At 43.8% G+C, this 22,583-nt stretch overlaps 1 protein-coding gene across 4 annotated transcripts in view; it reads right to left on the reverse strand.

Annotated features, from left to right (window-relative positions):
* Nucleotides 1–19,982, reverse strand: part of LOC127595426 (neural cell adhesion molecule 2-like) — a 188,390-nt gene extending 168,408 nt beyond the window's left edge. For 2 of the 4 annotated variants that reach the window (XM_052056918.1, XM_052056913.1), the window contains exon 1: nucleotides 19,783–19,981. In XM_052056918.1, the coding sequence (XP_051912878.1) occupies nucleotides 19,783–19,834 (52 nt within the window). In that variant the 5' untranslated portion in view covers nucleotides 19,835–19,981. Of the gene's footprint in view, nucleotides 1–19,782 lie in introns of all 4 variants that reach the window. The other 2 variants (XM_052056915.1, XM_052056914.1) reach the window with 2 other exon arrangements.
* Between the last annotated feature and the right edge of the window lie 2,601 nt (nucleotides 19,983–22,583).

Raw genomic sequence — 22,583 nt, forward strand, 5'->3', positions numbered from 1 at the left:
GCCCGACAAAGTGTCCCCCTCCTGCCTGAAAGTCTGCGCTGACCAGCTGGCTCCGGTCTTCACACAGATCTTCAACAGATCCCTGGAGCTGTGTGAGGTCCCATCCTGCTTCAAACAGTCTACCATCATCCCAGTTCCCAAGAAATCGGCAACATCGGAACTGAACGACTATAGGCCTGTCGCCCTGATGTCTGTGGTCATGAAGTCCTTTGAACGCCTTGTGCTGAACCACCTAAAGAACGTCACTGGACCCCTGCTGGACCCTCTCCAGTTTGCCTACCGGGCAAACAGGTCTGTGGAAGACGCAGTCAACATAGGTCTGCACTACATCCTCAAGCACCTCGACAGCACAGGGACCTATGCAAGGATTCTGTTTGTGGGTTTCAGCTCTGCGTTCAACACCAACATCCCGGAACTCCTCACCCCCAAACTACTCCACCTCGGTGTGTCCCATGCGATCTGCCAGTGGATCCTCAGCTTCCTGACGGGACGGACACAACAGGTGAGACTGGGAGCAACAACATCATCAATACGCACTACCAGCACTGGAGCCCCACAGGGATGTGTCCTCTCGCCACTGCTCTTCTCTCTCTACACAAACGATTGCACCTCAACAGATCCAGCTGTCAAACTCATAAAGTTTGCAGACGACACCACGGTCATCGGTCTCATCAAAGACGGCGACGAGTCTGCGTACCGCCAACAAGTGGAGCAGCTGGAGCTCTGGTGCGGCCGACACAACCTCAGGCTGAACACGCTCAAGACTGTAGAGATGATCGTGGACTTCAGGAAACATTCTTCTCCTCAGTTGCCCCTCACACTATCCAACTGCCCTGTGTCAACCGTCGAGACATTCAAGTTCCTGGGAATCACAGTCTCCCAGGACATGAAGTGGGAAGTCAACACCATCTCCATCCTGAAAAGGGCCCGGCAGCGGATGTACTTCCTGAGGCTGCTGTGGAAGCATGGCCTGCCACAGGAGGTGCTACAACAGTTCTACACGGCAGTCATCGAATCAATCCTGTGTTCTTCCATCACGGTTTGGTTTGGGGCCGCCACAAAAAAGGACAAAATCCGACTTTAACGGACAGTTAGGACGGCAGAAAAAATCGTTGGCACCGCCCTACCCACTCTTGAGGACTTGCACACTGCAAGAATCAAGACAAGGCCACGGAAAATCCTCCTGGATCCCCCGCACCCTGCCCACCACCTTTTTCAGCCACTCCCCTCAGGCAGACGCTACAGATCCATGCGCACCAAATCCAGTAGACACTTAAACAGCTTCTTCCCTCTAGCCATTAACTCCTTAAACAGTCACTGACATAGTCACTCTTCTTGCACCACAAAATGGTACTACAACAAAACTGGTATACTCTAAAATGGTTCAATGATTTTGTTGTTTACGATGATACTAGTGCAGTGTGTTATACCGGAGACAAATTCCTTGTGTGTTCCACATACTTGGCCAATAAAGATGATTCTGATTCTGATGAACAATGGCTTGAGGAAAGCTAATTATCCGACACTCAGTTGTCGGCAGGACAGTCCTTAAAGGACAGTCCGCAGCTGAAGGGAAATGCCCACCGTTCAGCTGGAATTCAAAACAAAACAGACAGAACATGACACAAATACGGCAGTTAACAAGCTCCGGATCTCAAAAACACATTCGAGTGGGTCAGTTTTCAGTTTAGAGTTTTTGATCCAGGCTGATTATTGGATTAGAAAAAAATCTAGAATGTATTTTTCTGGTGTGTGTTAGATTTTAAAAAAAACATAACAAAATAAGTCACTTAAAATTGTCAGTTGCAAAATACAAAAAAATAAAAGCTACTCTGATTTTCTTTTTTTTGTCTATATGTGGCCTGCGAATTGAATGATGACCACTCCAGCTCACCTGCAATGACCATGACATTCAACACATATTTTCAACCCTGTGCACGCTAAAGACCTGCTGCGCGTAAATACATGGATGGATGGACAATGAAGGGAACATTATTTTCCTTCCTGCCACACAAAGTCACTGATATTAAAAGTCACCGCCCGAGGCCTGTGAGGCTGACACGATGAGGACATGACAGTCTGAATGCAGAGTGACAAGCTAAAAATATATATATTTTTTAAAATGCACCCAAGCAAGAATACAGTACCTGGAAGACGCTGAAACCGGAACAAACATAAACATATTTAGCACTCAATTAAATTGACCATTCATGCAAATGTGTCCAACTAATTACAGAAAATTAGAGGAATGCTAGGACCACTTTACCATTTTCACCTTTAATTTATTAGACGCTAAAACATTAATTTTTTAAGTTGTTTTTTCAGTCATCAATGCTGGCACGTGACAAGATTCCTCCCACTTCCGCTGTTGGAGTGAGCAATGGGCCCGATGAGTCACTTTGAGAATTTTTCAGATACCAAACACAATTTGGTAGATGTACTGTAGGATAGGCGGCCCGGTAGTCCAGTGGTTAGCACATCGGCTTCACAGTGCAGAGGTACCGGGTTCGATTCCAGCTCCGGCCTCCCTGTGTGGAGTTTGCATGTTCTCCCCGGGCCTGCGTGGGTTTTCTCCGGGTGCTCCGGTTTCCTCCCACATTCCAAAAACATGCATGGCAGGCTGATTGAACACTCTAAAAATTGTCCCTAGGTGTGAGTGTGAGCGTGGATGGTTGTTCGTCTCTGTGTGCCCTGTGATTGGCTGGCAACCAATTCAGAGTGTCCCCCGCCTACTGCCCGAAGACAGCTGGAATAGGCTCCAGCACCCCCCGCGACCCTAGTGAGGATCAAGCGGCTCGGAAGATGAATGAATGAATACTGTAGGATATGCAAAATATACTTAGCAGGTGGCTACTAACACAACCAAAGCTGATGACAATGTGAATAGCTAACTAGCTACAGTTTTTTTTTTGGATGTACTGTAATTATGATTTACGTGTGATGCTGACTTACGCGTCCAAACAATCTTCTGAATACGAATATGCAAACTTAAACCTGTTCGTCCACAGACAATCATCCACTTAATCCCACTAAAACTCAATCCTTATGGATACATAAGGATGTTGACAAGCATAGAGCCTTTTCCTTCCATATCAACAAACCCAGCAAGAGAAACCGAGACAGGTAGAACCCAAACTGCTGGAAGACACGTTGAATATTTCATTATGTTTTTACTGGGCCAACGGAAGGAGCATGTTTGTATCAGTATCTGCCGACATATTTATTTCAAATCTCCGCACGCTCACAACTTCTGTTTTGGTAGCTTGTATTCACCGGGCCGAGGCAACAAGCAGGTCGACAGGCTGGAATGCTTGGGAGAAACATATATGTTTTGAAGAAATATTTATGGTGGAAGATGAGTAAACTCTGGAGGTGGTGTTTTGACATCAATGTGCTATGGCAGTTGCTGCACATGAAAACAAGCGAGGCGAATTGTGTCAGACATTTCCTTCTCAGCAAACCTCACCTATTCGAACAAGGACTTGAGTTTGAAATGGAGGGCATGCGCTCATAGAGCTCGGCTGGTGCCCACGTTCAGGTTTTTTTCTTTTTTTTTAATCTCGCTTTCATGCAAGGCAAGCTGATGTTGCTGGTGTCAAGGTCAGTTTCCTCACATCCTCATCCTCTGCGCCCCTTTATCGGCACCACTGCGCCTCCCTTTTGGTTTATCTTCCTGCCCCCTCAGCCCATACTCGCTCCTCAGAGTTCACTTGGTAACAGGTGAGTTCCCCGATCTAATTACAGGAGGCTTTCCCAAGGTGCAGAGGGGGCGGCTGATTCGCAGGGCGAGAGAGACGCTGGTAGCTCAATAACATTCTCTACAGCCTGATTTTATAAAAAGACCATAAATCACATGGCCGTGCGAGTGTTGAATGCACATTTGTCATCTGCGGTTTTAGTCAAAATTCAAATACAAGTCTAAACATAAAACAAAAACGGTGAGGTGATGCGTGAAATCAGATTCATCTTGGTAATTGAATGGGCTCCAACTAAGGGCTGTATTGACAGTAAACCCGTCATTGACTCAGAACAGCCGTCTGCTTCCTAAATGTGAGGGACCTTGTTTTGGGCAAGAAGCAACGAGTCACAGAGCACATACAAACACATTTTAACATTGACACAAGTTAATAAGGACGCTTTAGAGACTTTAATGAATGCAACATGCCTATTTGTGGAGTGTTGGAGGAAGTCGGAGTACCCGGCGAAAACTCATGCGCACATGAAAAACCTGCACACCGTAAACAGATTCAAACGCGCTGATGCTTGATTGTGAAGCAGGAGTATACTATTTCACCGTGCTGGCGACTACGAAACCAATGAAGTCGTTCTAGATTTCTTCAAAAGAAAAAGTCTTACTTTGCAGTATTTCAAGTTGTGTGCTCATACGAACAAAAAAATTTCCGTTATTCAAAATTGTGTCTTTTATTATTTGGTATAACATTGCTACTCAACGGGCTACTTTCAATGCTACAAAATATGAACAAAATGGTTAGTAAGAACCTAGGAGAGCCAAAATGCCAAAACAGTTTTTCAAAAGCCATAGTTGGGCCCATTTTCTGCTTTTAAAAAACGAGCACCCTACGGTGGCAGTGAACTCAACTCAATTCACACCAAGCAGCACTTTGGAAGATAGTGAGTAATTGTCAGAGATTTTCTCAGACAAAGTTAATAAAATGACTCGGCACACAGGAAAATTGTCTTCAATATCGGCGGAAGCGGATCTCTGAGAACAAACGACGGTTAGTTGCTCCGCGATCACACTCGAGCTCCCTTCCCGCCAATTCAGACTTTTATTGTAACATACGAGGAAAACACTGCCCCCGATATTTGCATACAGCACCCACGGTCCGGCCCCTCGGTAGTGATTGGTTACCTGTGTTAAACGTTGAACCACCAGTACGCCTTTTCTGTCTGGTCTACATTGAATTAATAGTGATGGGAATTCCGGCTCATTTTAGAGAGCCGGCTCTTTTGGGACGGCTCCCTAAAAAGAGCCAGCTCTTTCGGCTCCCAAATGGCTCCTCGTTTTTTTTGTTGCTTAAATTAATTTAATACCAAAAATAACGTAATATTATGTGTAAAATGAAGTACTAATGCAAAAAATAGACATTATATCAAATATTTATTATTTATATGGCTTTATTTATATTCTTCTGAACATACTCAACATGGAGTGCTACAAAAATAAAAACAAACTACAAAGAACCATCTCAAAACAAAGTCGTCAAAAAGTTCCAATCTCTGAATGTGTATATTTATAAGCTTTTGAACTATCAATTAAATTGAAATGAGTCCATATTTCACTGCGTTTCCTATCCATTTTCTTACCTTTCCACTTTCCACCGTGTTGTTTTTATTTCTGTGTGTTGCTGTGTGTGTCTCTTCTCTAACCCCTCCCCCTTCTATAAACTGCAGCGCGTGTGTGTGTGTGTGTGTGTGTGTGTGTGTGTGTGTGGGTGTGTGTGTGTGTGTGTGTGTGTGTGAAACCCTCCCCTTCCGGCTCCCAATGAGGTGGGTGCCGGCTCCCATCGTTCACTTCAAAGAGCCGGCTCTGGGAGCCGGCTCGTTCGCGAACGACACATCACTATGAATTAACATGTTGCAGACTTTGCGGATGGCCAATGTCGCCTGGGCGCGACGTGCTTTCTCAACTCGTCTTTTGTTGTTCAACCGCTGTTCCCGAATTATTCATTCCCCTTTTGTGACCGAGTTTCGCCCTCTCCCCCGTGATTGCCCACCTGCATTGACATGCTAATTGTGGACTTCAACAGCCCTCCGGCCAGTTAGCCGGCGCCTTAATGCACAGGCATTTGGGGGGTGCTGGATACGCACCCAAACGTTTCGATGTGCCCAAATTAAAATGAAACTTTAAACATGATAGATTTTGCTCATAGATTCCTCTAACAGTAATTCTTCAAAAAGAGACATCAAAGCTGTTTAATGCCGCACCCAGTGGAATGTTACTGTCAAGGTAAACAGAAAAGCACATTTGACAATAAAGTTGTATCCAATCCATTCCAAAAGAGTAAGCAGTGTTCATGGAGGATAAAGAATATGACTATTGTTATATTACCTGTGGAAAGTGTTGCTCCACCATGTTGTTCAAATACCCCTCACTTAAAAGGACCGACAACTATGACTATTGATGCTAATATTAGCATCTGAATGACGTTTTACATGACATGTTCGCTTTAAGCTAGCGGGCCATTCTTACAGCAACACAGTTTGGTTGTATTAAATATGCAACCTGTAGTTCCCTTTGTTGTTTATTCACACTGTAAACTTTATTAAACAGCTTGAAGCTTCTTATTTGTTGAGTTGTTCGATTTTAGCCAAACTGCTGTTCACTGTGAAATAAGTTGAAATGATTTCCCTGCTACGGTATAGCGCACGTTTTGGCTTGTAATTAAAAAAAAATGAAAGCAACACATAGGTTGGGTCACTTGTATCTCACAGCATCACAGCATGTTAAAAAAACAGCACCGCTCTACCTCTCTAACTCCTACAGTCTATCTCTCTCACCTGCTTACTGACCCCCACTTTGGCCTCATCTTTTTAGGAGAAAGGAACAAGTGGTTAGATCAGCAGCAGCATATAGTTGACTCTCAACATAAAATAATAGTGACTCACTATTCGTCTCATCACACTGACACGAGTCCACATGTGAGCGATTTCAAATTGGTAAATATTATGTTCTGTATGTGCACACATCAACAAACTCATTCAAGCATCTAGGAGTGGAAATGCTATTCCCAACCAGTTGGGAGTGTATTTTCAATTTAATGCTACAAAAATGGATTCAAGCATCAAGAGTTGAAGGTTTGGAGCATCAGAGCATAAAACTGCTTTTTTGTTGTTGTTATTGTGTTTAAAGAGCAGCAGGTTAAATGGTGTGGTAAGAATGTGTAAAAAGAAAACGTGAAAAAAGAGATGGTCTTAATCCATCTTCAGAGGAAGATGTGAAAAGATTCACAAACAGCCACTATCTGGACGACGCATTGAACTGATGCCCCAAACGTTTCTTGGAACACCGTGAAAACTAAAAGACATTTCAACATCAACAATAAATAATCTGTTTCTCAAGACATGAAATAAATAAGCGGAAATAACATAACGTGTGCACCTTGTTTAACCGAAAGTAGCTAAACTAAAATAAAGACGTGTTTCGTCTCTCTCTCTCTCTTGCCATCTTTTTGGACCTCTCTCTCCGATTCCCTCGCTATCCGCCACATGTGACCCTAAACCGGAAATGGTCCTCGAGAAAACATTCCAAATAAACCTTGAAAAGATTTCAAGAAAAACATAAATAGCAAGTTTCATATGAAAACATAAAACACTTTTACAAAACAACAACGATAAATAAATTGGATCCTAGTTGTCATGGCAACCAATGGATACCAGTACTGGTGCCAGCTACAGACATCCTGAGCTGCACTGTCAAGATAGTAAGCACATCGAATCACATACTGACAACGTGATAGTTGGCGGGCTTAACTTTGCATCTTACAACATCATTGATTATTCATAGATAAGCTGAAAGACGAGCGTTCATCTCTGCAGAGGAAGAGATATGTGCAGTTTTCATTGTTTCCAGTTGCGCCCCTTACAGCTTTTTGAAAGTTCTCCAAAAATTGCTGCGGTTGCACGGAAAAGCGTGGACACACCAACTGTATCTGCATTGCTCCGTGCTACTGATGGAGTCGCGGACCCTCGCATGATCACTCGCCGAAGCAGTCTGAAGTCTGAGACAGGATTAACCTTTAAAAGTTTCAAGTGTGTCACAGGTCATCTTGGGAAAGTCAAGCCGAGTTAAGTCACAGCGTATCTCAAGTCAAGACTTACGATAAGTCAAGTCACCTTATTAATGCCGTCTTACCTGCAGTCACGGCGTCGACAAAGATAACGTCAAATTATATTATGAGCTTATTTAGAGGTATGCATGCATAACACCTCTCAAGATAATGCACTCTAATTTGACACTCCTGAATGATAGAACTCAAATAATCATCATGCAGTTTGATATTTGACAATCAATCAAAATGTTTGTTTTACATTCCAGACAATTGTTTGCAGAGCATTTCCTCTTTGAGAGATTTAAACGTCTCTTGGCTCCACAATGTGGCCTCATGGTGATCCATTCAACCGGAGCAGGAAATCTCAACTGGGGTGCTTCACATAGGCGCTGAAAATACTTATGACTTTTGAAATGGTGATTTCAACTTCGACTTAACGCAATTTTAAAATTGTACATGTTTTTTTAGTAACTGAAATGCACGTCATTTTTAAACCATAACTGCTTGCGCTACCTCAATTGTTTTACATGAGCGAACTACGGAGGACAGGCTAACAAATTTACAGATGTTCAGATGCAAAAATTGGATTTCAAATGACGGAGAAAATTAAATGTAGTCTGTTGTCCATGATGGCCTAATTTGACATCCCACTCTGATGATTTATAAAAGAGTGACTCTCCATTGCGAGGTGTTTGACTGATTGACAGGCTAAATCCTCTTCACAGTAGGTGCTGGTTTATTGACATTAAATAATAATGAGCTTGAAAACCAACATATGGAGCGAATAATATCTTTCAAGTTATCATGTCTCAGTTCATGTCCTGAGTGTTTAAAATTAAAAAAACAAAACTATTGTCTCACAATGGAGGAATTCACAATTTACAACAGCAAATTTAACTCCCAAATCAAGTCTTTTCATTTTTGCCGAGTCACAGGTCATTAAAACAGCAACTCCGGTTGACTCAAGTCCTCATCTCTGGTGGGATTACGTTCAAATCAGTCACGTAACATGATTGCTTTTTAGTTTAGGCTGCAGAAATGAGTTGAATTTGACTTTTACTTGGGCTGCCGTCTGAGAAACTTGTCTCGGAGGACAGGCCCTGAAAGACAAAGCCATCATCACTGCATAAGAAAAGATTTCCATTTTCACTTGACCCCAATAGACTCATTTAGTTTCACCCCGAACAGATTTTGGAAAATCTTTCCAAATCTGACGCTGGTTCCACATAAACGTTGGCCACACTGGCTGTATCCTGATCCTCACGCACTCTTGCATGATCACTTGGTGAAGTAGGGTCCTGACGAGAACTTCTGCTTTTATGCTCTACTTATCCAGTATTTACAACATTCCAGAAACAAGAATTGCACAGCACAACATTGAATTGACAACGTAATTCTCAGGATTTCAGGTGGATACATTCCAGGGACTCATCTGCTTGCTTTCAAGGTGTCATCGTGTGGAATTTTTCTGAAGCAGACAGCTCCCATCTTCGCTCATCACACACAGAGCCTTGAGCAATCGAGGGGCACACATTACCAAAAGCAAGAATGAAGTGTAAGCAGAAATCCAAATAATAATAAAACATTTTTTTAAAAAAAGCTCGCCAGCAGCCCCGATGTATTTCCTGATGATTCACTTTCTACCGATGTACACCAGGATGACCTATGCGCCTCCATCACCCGCCCACTGTCACAAACAAGTCACGGTTGGATGCCGAAGCCTCGCGCCCCACTGTCGCGCAAATCTATGACCGGGCAGCTGAAACAATATCCGCTAACATCTGGGTCATGTGTCACACTGAGCTTTATCACGGCAAGCACTATTAGCCCCTTACACACCCGCGGCGCTTTCCCTCCGCGCATTGAAAATAGCCGAGAAGCAATGCCAAAATGTTTGTCGCCGCAGGAGACAATAAATGAGCCTTTAGTCTAGTGTGCTTTCCTTGGCAACAAGCAGCAGAAGAGTATGAAATAATTTGGTTTTCACAGAGCAACTGAACTACAAGTGTGCTTAATTAGATGTCACCACAAACAAGAACAGAATAATGGCTGTAAAGTTCACCCCCCCCCCCCCACCACCACCACCACCAGGACAGGGCAATTTTAGTAAACACTTTGCTGTTTTTTTTTAATTGCACACCACACAGAAGCAGAACACAGACAAGCTGGCATGCAAGAAGAAAGTGTTGATGCTTTCGACAGTAGCCGTGTTGCTGAAAGCAGCAAAACTCAAAGTGTCATGCCATGTTTAGTTTGGGGCGAGGTTGCCATGAATGATGGGTGGCAAAGCTTTTTCAAACTTGATCAAAATTGCCTGTCCAGTTAGGATGGTCGCAGTGCATTTCCATAATTTTCTCTGGGAAAGCATTTCACAAAATCCAAACGAGATAAAAGTTAACCAGTGTCCTGAAATGTTGTGCGTGAAACCTTGCGGTATCAATTCAAACAAAACCTAAACGAGATGAATTGCTCCCAATAATAGCATTGTGCATGTCCTTGAAATGAGACAAACAAAATGATGAGGTCATTATCTCTAAATGTGTGTTTGTGTTCTTGGCTTTGCCGCGAACAAAAACAGCCGCCAGCTTTTTTTATGAAGTCGACTTTGTGGCACTACATTCATCGTTTTGTGTCCAGAGCGTTGAATGGTTCGTCATCGCGGTAATCCTCGCTATGAGGCATGCAGTCGTGACCGAGCTGGTTACCATGTCTAATCTTGGCCATTGCAAACATAATGATAAGAGGAGAGCAGTCCTCAGAGGAGGGGCTGGGGGGCGCATGCCACGCTCCATAATTGTCATTTGGAATTTTACACGGTTGCCGGCTGATATTTGGAGAGAAACGGACAAAAATAATAAAACCATGCGAGTTTTAATTTCATCGATGAACAAACATCGTCCGTGGAGTAATCTCAGCCTTCTTTTCAACCTGACTAATCCTCATCTTTAACCTTCCAATTCCAGAGACAAGAGGTAGAAGTGGTTCAACGGAGACATTGCTCGGAATGCCACAGAAGGGGGCTGCACAGGTGGAGGAGCAGCGTGACGCAAAGGTTATCGTTGGACTCCTGGGGGCCCTCCGTCAACTCCTCATTTCTGTGGCGTTTTATGTTGCGTGACGGTTCCAAATGAATCTCCCAGATCGTGTGGGAGTGCGCGATTCATTTGGAACTCAGGCCGCCTCCGCGGGGAGGGAGGCGCAACAGCGACGCGGCAGAGGCCGGCCTACTGTAGCTCCTCCTGGCTTATTGACCAACGAGACGGGCCGCAATCTCTCTCCGCATCTGCAGCTTTCGGCTCAAGTGCTACGAAGAGCCTTAATCCATTTGCTCCCTGTGTTTATCAGGGATGAATGAAAAGCTGTAGGGTATGAAAGTAAAACTTGACTGAATTAAGACTAAAGCAAAAAGCTATCAAATGTAATGGGCCAAATAGAGAGCCGCAGTCAAACATCAACAAGGGCTTCCATGGCAAACAGTGTTGCTTAAAAGGCTCACGGCCCACCCCCAGCAGATGAGACTTGCGGTGTGGGAGGAGCAGGCGCAGAGAGCGCGAGCACATGAAAAGAAAAAGAAATCAAAAGTGGAAGTCAAATGAGGAACAAAAAGAAGCTGGTCCTCGTTGCATTAGGCAATTCTGTTTGATGTTGGTCTGGCATTAGGAGGCAATCGGGAGAGCCGAGACTGTTTGGCCACACTGCTACCTCCCACGTGACAACCAAGCCTTGTCTTTCCCTCTCATCTACTGCTCATTAAGCACCACTTCCCATAAAGAAGAATCCTGGCCACCAGACAAGAAATCAGAGAACTCTTTTCGACGTGGTCTCTCATTTCATTTCCGAGAACAACCAATCCTGCAAGGACAGCCAGCGACATCAAGTCATCTGGCAGATGAGCTTTGGTGCTGTTTACATGACTGCTGCTTGGCTGCTGTGCGCCGAGAGACTGGCAGCTTGGGCCCATCTGGGGTGGGTCACTCAACATATATGTGCCCTGAGTTGCTCGTAGCACATTTAACAGCTCTGACGACTGATAAAAAAAAGTCACAGCCGCGTTTGCTGTGTATAGCTTCTACAAACGTACGCCGAAGACACTGTTGTTAATGTAGCGGGAGGGAGAATGACGATCGTCAGTGAAAAAGTGCACCAGAGATCGAACGAGATCTCCTCTTGGCTCCAGAACTCCTTTCTTAGCATCACTACGCAGAATTTGCTTCTCCATCACAAAAGCCCAAAATTGTTTGCTCTGCGGATCCAAATAAAACACGTAGACAGTGGAAAAGATGCCCGAGGAAATAATGACAAAGTATTTTGGATTCGGAACGAAATTTCAAAAGCCATTTCATGAGAACGTGTGAAACCAACGGAGGAAACGTGGACTGTTTCTAGCTTCCCAAGCGAAAACGCTCGACTCTTGACTGAAATTCCTTTTCTTCCATGATTCTCTCACACCCGCAGTCACAACCTGGTTGCAAACTAATGAGGCGACACTTCAATCGGTCGATTGGCTTTACAAGCCCTGAAGGTTTTATACCGAAAGCCAATCAGATGTCATCATTGTCACCTTTTTATCGAAGAACAATGTTTTATCATTGACAAATGTCATTTTAACATAGGGAAAGGCTGCCACTAATTTGAGACGTCGGCCTCTCGACTTCATTGTTGAAGCCCGGTCCATCATTTCAAAGGCAGCGCTACAAGCAAAGCAGGACGTGCTATTCGAAAATCAATGTGGAGTTTAACCTTTTCAGGGACAGCGGTTACTACAGTGGACAGCGTATCAGGTTACAGGGTGCATAAAAAGGCTTCGTGTGTGTTTGGTGCGTTTGCATCAAGCATCAGAAGAGATGCACTGTCGGTCGGGGCAAGATGGAGAGTTGTGGAATGAGATGCAGAAGAAAGGTGAACTTGCCTTCAGAGAACTGCCATTGGGCCTTTCGAGCAAGGCAGCTGGCCTACAACGGCTTCATAATGATATAACCTCAATACTGTGGCCCGGGACATTTTTAGCACAGGTACAGTATATAGGTACATATACATATATGTATATACAGGTACATATATAAACCACATAATAATATTATGTGGTTTCAAAATGTTGTCATTTAGAGCATTTGCAAAAAATTCAAATCAGTGAGAAGCTGCTTTTGTTTTCTCCCCACATTTTCAAACTGACGTGATTGACGAAAGATTGAAAAGGTCTCAACTCATTTCAACAGGATTTATAGAGCACTTTCAAAGGAGCAAAGTGACCGAGAAAAACTGAAACAAGGACGAAAAAAAAAGATGAGTTACACAAAAGCTTGGGCAATGCTTGACTTGGACGTTGTAAAAAAAAAAAATCACTGAACTGAATACAACGAAATATTTAATCACGTTACCGCTACAGTAGAATTGGTTACATCAGTTTACGTTCACAGTCAACGCCGACAGCCGCCCGTGAGACGAGTGATAAGTATTCGCTACGCCTTGCAAAATGTGTCTGCATGCGAGCAACCAAGGGTGGCTGCCGATAGCTGCCGCTTTTACCCATGAATAAATGCATTCCAAAAGGTATGCGGACCAAACTTCGGCCAGAAAAGGGCAAGGCGCGAATGGGGCAGAGGCCTCAGAACAAAGAGTAAATATAAAAGACATACGGAAGTGGTGTTATGACGTCAGACCTCTGCCAAGGCACGACACATTTGCCATCTGTGAAACAGGAGTTAAGGACGACAATCTAGGATCATAATATCTTTCAAAAAATAAAAAATAAAACGATCAGGGTTCATCTGTCCCGAGCCGCCCGTTTTGTTTTATTTTTGGGGTTTTTTTTCCAGTTCATGGGCCGAGATAAGATAAAAACAAACCAAAGGCTCTGAGTTCTGCCGACGTGGGTCAATTAGAGGAGCCCAGGGCTCAAAGTAAACGTTGCCGCTTTTAGTTGTTATGTTCCACACAAATGGAATAAGTGGCCAACAGAGGTGAAGTCAGCTCCGATGTAATCGCTTTTAAATCTAGGTTTTAAAGTTTGCTCCACCCCCCCCCCCCCATCTCCCAACCCCCCACACCTTTGATTAAGTTCCTCTAAATCAGGGGTGCCCAAACTTTTCGGATCGAAGATCTACTTTTCGATCAACTAACCTCACGAGATCTACCCTTACCGACGTGTGCGCGCATGCGCGAGCACACACCCCCCCCACACACACACGCACACACATGCCATGATGAGAAACACCCTGAAACGCAGGCATGCGACTCACTTCTGCAGCCTGTTAACTATCGTAGCTCACAAGTACCATTTTAAAGTGCTTCCCTGGACCGTCCTAGATTCCTATTCTTGGGCCGTGCCCTCAGTGAATTGTACACAAAGCAAACTCTGAATGAGAATAATGACGATAAAAGATAGAGCGCAACAGCTCTGATCACAAGCTGCAATTGCAGACTGCTGAGCGCTAACAACTTCCGGTGATGTAATCAGGCGCCACCGTAAATTCAAGATTTACCTGCTTGATTTTATTTTTTTAATATTTATTTTGTGAAAATGAGACTGATAGGATGATTAGGGTGCAGCGTGTATGAACACAAAAAAATATGTTACGAACATGTACAAAGACACACAAATGGTTGTTTGTTTTTTTTTCTCCTCGACAATCCTTGGATCTACTTGGGACCCGTCTTAGATCTACCGGTAGATCAGGATCTACCTAATGGGCACCCCTGCTCTAAATCATGTCAAATCTTCTTTTAGTTGTTTTTAAAACCGTGTTTTCTCTCTTTACTTTGACATGTTTTTGAAGTTTTCTGTCCATGTGTTGAAATGGCGTCATTGTACATTCTGGTGATTTTTGGAAACTCGTTTTCCCTGCTGTGCTCCGTTTCCGATTGCCGTCAACTGTTGTGTTTGTAAATGCTTGTCGGTGTTGTGTCTTTGCTTGTGTGTTGCACATTGATTTGTGCTGTATACTGTAAATAAAAAATTCAATCAACCTAAAATGAGCAAATTCCAACCACTCTAAAGGTAGTCAGTCGCCACTCGGCAGCACCCCTACCTACAGGTTCCAGTGTCTGCCAGCATCCTGGCCCGCTGCGGCCCATTGACCTGCTCGGAAGACTTTACGGATGCAATGCGGCAGCAGCCAAAGTGTTTGCGACTTGGCTGGCAGCGAAGTAAGCCGCCGCCTCCTCCAATCACATCCGTCTGGTCTAATCTGATTTCATCTCAACACGATCCAATTACATTTGATTAATTTTGGCTCAGTGTGACTCCGCAGAGTTTGAGTTCATCTCTGGCGATGCACTTTAATGAGATGCAATCAGATTCGCTTGGAATGAATACATTTTGAACATGCTCTCTTTCCGCTCCCGCTTCTCCTGTGCTCACGCGCTACGCACACCTTCCTTAAAACAGAGACACCGGGAGGAAAACAGTCCCTTCCGTGATGACCGCAGTCATGTGAATGAGAACAGAAGGATGGTTGGCAGCGGATGTTACGGTGCCAGATCTTGTTGACAAAGTGCCAAATCCCCACCTACTTCTGTCAACTCCCATTTTGTGCTTGTTTGTTTCCAGTGGGACCCCTCCACACACAAAAAAAGACATGTCAATACACTTTTATTTAAGTGTGAATATTTACAACAGGTCTCCTAATCCCTGCCGCTAATCCTTTTAGCTGCACAGTTCGTACCACTTTTTAAAGTGCCTTTGAGCAACGCGCTTCAAAAGTGCTGCATGGTAGCTGACCTAAAAAAAAAATATATTTCCCATGAACAACTTATTCAGAGAGGCTGTGTTTTTTTTCTTAAGAGGGCAAACAACTTTGTGTTGCATGCGCAAGTGCTGAAATAACGTATCGGGGCCAAGTTTTAGTCACACAGAACAAGCTTTCATAATTTAACAGCTCTACAGCTCTGAGGAACAGCAGGTAAAAAAATAAAGAAAATGGGGGTGGGGGGGCGGGGATCAAGACATTTCTTGAACTATTTCCACCATGACTGCTTGGATTCAGGGATCGTAATAGAAATAGAGGCAGTGTGCAAAGAGATGGAGAAAACGGAACTTGGTGAAATGAGCACTAAAGGGCAGAAACACAATCTCTCTCTTTCTCTCTCACACACACACACACAAGGCGCATATCAAAATAAACTGGGATAATAAATAGCATATCCATAACAATGAGATTGCCCTTTGGACAACGTCGAGGCCTGCTGACTCCAGCCTTTCTCGAAATGGGTTTCCTTCAACATGCTTGTCTCGAGCGTGTGATTTCACGTTCTTCTACGCACAGACGCCTTCTGGCCCATCTCTCGAATATTACAACCCTTGCAGGAGCGCAGCACACACCACGCCAGGAAGCCCGTTGCAACAATGCTGACGCGGACTTGGAGAAAAGGACTTCCATAAATATTTATCCCTTCTGAATCTGTGGTTTATTTTGAGGCATGTGTGGTTCGGCGCCCGCGCACACGAAGGCGCGTGAGCCGAAGCGCACAGAGGCGCGGTACATAATGTGAGCAAACCTCAAACACATGCTTTGGCCCTGGCTCGGGGTGCAATGAGAGACACTTAAGCGCAGGGGTATAAATCTTTTAAAACCTGAGCCACTGACATTTCCCCCAGAGAGATACAGCGGAATATCTTAATTACGCCACTTAACATCACATCGGCGGGTCCCCGGCGAGCCCAAGCAACCATGTAATTCATTGTACTAAGCATCGGTTAAAAAGCCAAATACATCAAGCGTCAAGGATGCAACGTGCGGAGTGGTTTGTAAACTGGGATTTCAAACGCAGATGTTTTCCTTGTGAAGCTGGGGGGCATGTTTGCACAGTCAGCCTCAGAAGTTGGACAGACACGTGGCGCGTTCCGGTGTCAGTCACAAATCCAAGCCGTGCTAAATCATTCTGATGTGATTATTTTCATTTCCTCTCCTCTTGATGCTCTTTGCTCCATTAATTCAAACTCAAGCCTGTTTTTGTGCTCATTTACTTTGACTTCTGGGTATTGTCTGGCAGCTCAATTACACAGGACTTTTGCCACCATGACTAGATGATAGATGATGAAAAGGGCTGGTAAAGTGTGATGAAAGAGTACTGCAACAAAGGAACAACGCCGATACATATTGCGGCGGGATGCTTGTTTTAGGGCAGAACTCTTAACTCGCAGAGGGATCGCCATCAGATAAGGAAAAAAGGAATGCATCCTCCTCCTCATCGGCAGAACATCAATTTGTACAGACTTTTCCGGAAGTAATAAGCAGGCCTCAAGCCTGAGACCTCATTGAAAGAGAGAAATGACACAAACTAGATCATCGTCTTTAATACAGGATGTGATGAGTGATCAAATTTTAGTCCCTCAACACATTGCAACATGGACTGTATTGTGATAAAATTACCGACACGACATAAAGTACATGTTGAATGAGCTGGTTCAAAATGTTTGTCTTCATATAATCCTGTGACAAAGATCAATTTTCCATGACTATTTTGATTGTCATGTGCACACTGGCGCACAGCGTCATGGTGAGAGGACTTTTGTTTCGGTTTTTGCTTTTGTAGCCAACTTACGTAACCAAACAATGACAAACACTCCTCTGCGTAATAGCGTGCAACAACAAAAGCACAATAGTGCCAATAATACCAATACATTCTGACAGAATCAATTAGTATGGGGAGGGGCCAATATGGGCAAGAAGAAAAAAAAATATTTTTTTTCCTCCTTTAAATCTATAATGGGAATTTGTGATATTCTACAAGAAAACACCTTAAATCGCAACCTGCTTCCCAGAAAAATTATGGATAGACAACACTTCTGAACAACAGCTTATGTTTATTTTCTTTTTTTCATTACGTTATACATATTCTGTAAAACATTGCCCAACATTATTCTTTGGCAATATTTCACAATGAGGGAGTTCAAATTATGTCCAGGCGATCACAGGAGAAGATGCAAATCAGGTTTGCTCAACACTATCAAGTAAGGCTTCAAGAAAAAAAAAAGTCCACAATTATCGTTAAATTGAGATGACATCAACATGTAAAACGGATGGATGTCACAGCACACACTCGCATACAAACACTGGGCTAGAACCTCTGCAGAAAGTCATGTCGGTGATGGTGCTAGCCATGTCTTGCCGGTCTTTACTTGCTTTGGGGGAGGGTTTTCTGACCGTGACAGACGGGACTATTTTTTTAATGCGTTCGTCGCGCTTGCGGAGACAGCGAGGTTGACGGATTCCGCCGAATCGTTCATGGGGTTCGTTCACAAGTGGCGCCAAAACCAATTTGGAGATGACCCGCTCTTCACGGCGAGTGTTCATCCAGCACATCTTTGAATGTTATTATGACCGATGCCAGTCTTGTCAAACCCAAGTCGATTCCAGCCAAGGGACGTACACTTGCGTCCTTCTATAAAATGATTGGCTGCGAGAGGAGACAATATCTTCCATATGAAACAATGCCGTATTCCGTTTGACTCGCACCACTGAGTCATGTGATTGAATCCAACCTGCTAATTTCCCGAATGAGGACTTTCTCCTCTGACTTTGCGGTCAATGCACCCATTTCTTCCTCTTCTTGGGACAATATTCATATTCAATTATGTAAGATTGCACATTGTAAAAGCACCGTTTATGATAAAATAGTCACCGATATACATCGCCCAGCCCACAGAATTAGTATCATTATTAAACGCACACACACTGGTGCATCTCTTATGTTGAATGACATCAGAACAATGTTTCTCAACCACTTTGTTGATAGAGATCATTAGGTTTGCCACAAGAAATGACAAAATGTGTTTTTTGGTGGGGCGCGGAACAGATTAATGGCATTTCCATTTATTCCAACGATGAGGGATGATTTCGGAAACAAGTGACTCGACTCACTTGGTTCCGGAATGATGTCAAATTCAAGGCACCATTTACCAGCTTTGTTCAACTAAACAGGCCCAGAGTTCACACTGTAAGTACATTTAAACAAGATCATTTTATCCGTTTTTAACCGTTTCTGACACGACGATCTTTTGTATTAGTGGTGGGTGTGCTTTGCTATTTTTCTGATGTAAAACAGGTGGCTGAGATTAAATGAGGTGGGAAAATCTTGTTTTAGATTGGAGGCCAAGACGCAACCCTTCGCAGCCCTCTACCCCCACCTACCGTCGTGTTCTAGCAAGCCGCTGCAAATTAGATCAATCAAGCAAAGTGATACGTTGGCATCTGATTAGACACGTCGGGCTGATAATTAAGCAAAGATTGCACTGAAGCGAGTAAATGTTGGCAACACGACGACGGCGACACAAACGTGGGTGACAACGTTGCCACCAGCAGTGCCCGGACAGCTTCAATGTTTTTTTGACTTTTTTTGGGGGGCGGAGGGGTTGGGGGGTGCCACGGATCAGAGAATCTGAGACTCGGTTTTGACAATCATAACACCTGCTAATCAGATTTGCGTGGGGCGCACACGTAGACATATGCATAGCATACACACACGCACACACGGGTAATGCAGCTTTGTATGCGCCAACTTCTCTAAGGCACTCATGACAACTGCGGCACCGTGCGCGTGCAAATGTCTCACTTTGGATCATCTGCACATTGCAAGGACGACCGGACACAAGGAGGGGAACAAGGATACGCCGCGTGCACGACTCACGCGGAACACAAATCCTCCGATTACGACATTAAGTTGCACAAATCTGTGTGAATAAAGACTCAGAATTCCGGCAATACGTAACAACCGAAATCGACTAACAATTATCAGAGAGTGTACGTGTCCCAATGTTAAAAAAATAATAAAATAAAAAAGAAGCTCCAAAAAATAAAACCAACGCCCCCTTTGAAAGCCCCCCTGGCTCCTGCCAAGACGTGATGCAACTACAAAACAAGGTCCAGTCAAACAATCCAGCCACTCTCTTCGTCTCCAGCTTCTCACCACGCCAAAACCAAGTTGTCTACAAAGTCACTCAGCTCAAGCTTTCCGCGCACACGCACGCCCACGCGCATGCACGTTTTACCTTGGCTGCCGCACACCAACACCGCCATGAGATGCACGAGTTGGAGCATCATTGCAGAGCAGCTCCTTCGCAGATATAGAAAGATGCCGTGCAAGAAAAACACACGCAAGGCTCGAGCTCGGATCCGTTCATCGACTCCGTCTTGGAGTCCGCGGGCGACTGTGGTCCACTGTTTTTTTTTTCCTCGACTCTCTCCTCCGCCCCTTCCTTTACGCGCGCTCCCGCTGCCAAGCTCGTTCACCGAGCACGCGCTGCACCCTCCCTTTCAGCCAAACCGCCATCACAGTTGGCCAGAAGTGGCAAAAGTAGTCACACACTGCACCGAAGTTGAAGTGCAGATACTAAAACGACTGGTATGTGTTCCAATTGAACTGCTGTGCTTTACCTTCAACTAAAGAAGCACAAACTCAAATGTACAAAGTACAACGGTTAAAGAGAAATTATTGTGTAGCCTAATTCATTTTGAAAAGAATAAAAAAACACACACAAAATAGATTCCCTTGTTATAAACTTGCATTGTGGTTGGGGGGGGGGGGGGGGCATCACTGGAATTGGCACAGCTTCGCACGATGGTCACAAATTGTTCATGCGACAGCCACCATGACAATGCAATATCTCGCCTCTCCAAATCGGTTGCATCATTGTCGTTGATGCACCCTGGTTGACGTAATCTACGCACACGTTGTCACCGCGCCAATTTATTTTTGGCACCTAATTTGGTGGCGTGCACTTCTCTATGGACAGTATGTTCTTTTGATATCCTGAGTTGGGAATAAAACGCAAGCGTATTTTGATCAAATAAAAAGTAGAAACTACAGCTATCTGTTTTCAAATGTCATGAGTAGAAGAAAAGCAAGATACAGATGGCTGAAAAATCGACTTTAGGACAGTGGACCTACCAGGGCACATGTGCTTCATTATTTCCCACCGACAAAAATGTGTGTCCCAATACTTGATCATGCAAAGGCTCCGTCTTAGGTCGTTTCCTGACAAGAAGAAAGGCTTCATGATGACTCATTGCACAAGTGTCTTGGGAACTGTTTGCATGAGGCCATTTCTTCAAAAAGCCCTTGTAGAAAGTAAATGATAACCGCAGTCAAGATATGCCAGACTGTATCTAACAGGAAGAAAAATCACTTCACTGATGCAATCGATTGCATGCGCTAGCTCCTTTTTGAACTGCTTGAACAAAACTGCACAGGAACTTGCAGATGATGTGAAAGTCAAAATATTCTTTTTCGGGGAGTTGGAATATTTTCAAAAGGAGAAATAATCAAATCAGGAATCTAGAAATAATCTGTACCCCAGCATTTTGTTGGAATTATTCTTTTGGATTTTGTGGCTAAAATGGCAATGTTGAACTCAGTTTGAACGATGGAGCTACATGACGCTTTACAACAAACACAACAGCGAACAACATTCAAGGGCAAAGCAGAGAAAATAAAAGCATTTTAGCAAAACTACTCAAATAATGCACATTAACAACAATTACAACACATTGCCATGAGACTTTGAAAACATTTAAAAGTACAGCAGCGTATTCCATTTGTGTGCAGCATAACAGCTAAATGCCACGTCACCGTGTTTGCTTTGAATACTGAGCTCCACTAATTGACCCGATTCTGCAGACCTCAGAGCCCATTCTCAGTTTAATATTTAGTCAGCATTTCTTTGACATACTCAAGACCTAAACAATTCTGTCATTTAGAGACCAGGAGCAGAATTTTAAAAAGAAACCCGAGCTGAAGACCTAAACCATTCTGTCATTTAGAGACCAGTAGCAGAATTTTAAAAAGAAACCCGAGCTGCAGCTGTTTTATGCTCTTTTGAAGGAAACTCCTGGTGCATTCGTACTTCTTTTTTTTTTATTGCCGAAAACAATTGCCTAGGTTTTGTTTTGGTTTCGCTGAAGGAAAATTTGGTTTTACAATAAATTATTTTCTGGCTATCATGGTCATAATCATGCTTTTCTTCGTTGCTATCCCAGGTGCCCTGCTCTGTCGTTGGCATCACAGACAAACTCACTCACAAAAGGCAAAAACTTGTGGAGTTCATCCTGTCGATGTCTTTTTCATGGGCCACATCATAGTTGTCGTTGCCCTCAGGAGGGAAGCACATAAATGTATAATCACTGCGGGTTGAATGGAATGCAAAAAAAAAAATCGCGGTTCGGAATGGATCTTATCTTTTGGGTAAATGGGAACAGATTTAATGAGTTTTCAAATGAAACAACAAGACCCGAAATATTTTTCCTTTGAGGAAAGTGCAACATCGTTCCTTTGTCTTCTTTGAAGGCAATGAAGGATGCAGTGCCGACAAGTGCAACGGTAACCGTTTGAACAGTGAATTACTAGGCTATAAAAGCACCACGGGCGTTTGTTTTTGCTTAAGCTTGACCTGACGAGCCCTGGAGAGGTTGTTTAAATGCCACTGTCAGTTGCATATCTACTTTTCTTTTGCCATTTATATTTTTGTTCCTAGATTTGCACTGATAGTCACATCAGAATGTTTGGAACGTGTGAACAAGTTTGATGGTGAGGAAGGTGCAGAACTAGAGCCACACTGCATTTGTTTTCCTGAATAGGTGTAAGGCTCGACTGGCTGACAGTTTGTGTGACCTCAGGGACGTAAAAAATGTAGAGATTTCATAGTTCAAGTAACTTATTGATGAGCATGCCCGCTTCGTTTTGCATCTGTGACTCACTAGCAACTCAACGGATGCATGGTGCAAAATAAGCACAAATAACCTTGAAAAGGTCAAACCACTCGGAGAAGCAGTATGGCTTTTGTTCCAACGAACG

This window comes from Hippocampus zosterae, chromosome 2, assembly GCF_025434085.1.
Source record: "Hippocampus zosterae strain Florida chromosome 2, ASM2543408v3, whole genome shotgun sequence".
In the NCBI taxonomy this organism is placed as follows: domain Eukaryota; kingdom Metazoa; phylum Chordata; class Actinopteri; order Syngnathiformes; family Syngnathidae; genus Hippocampus; species Hippocampus zosterae.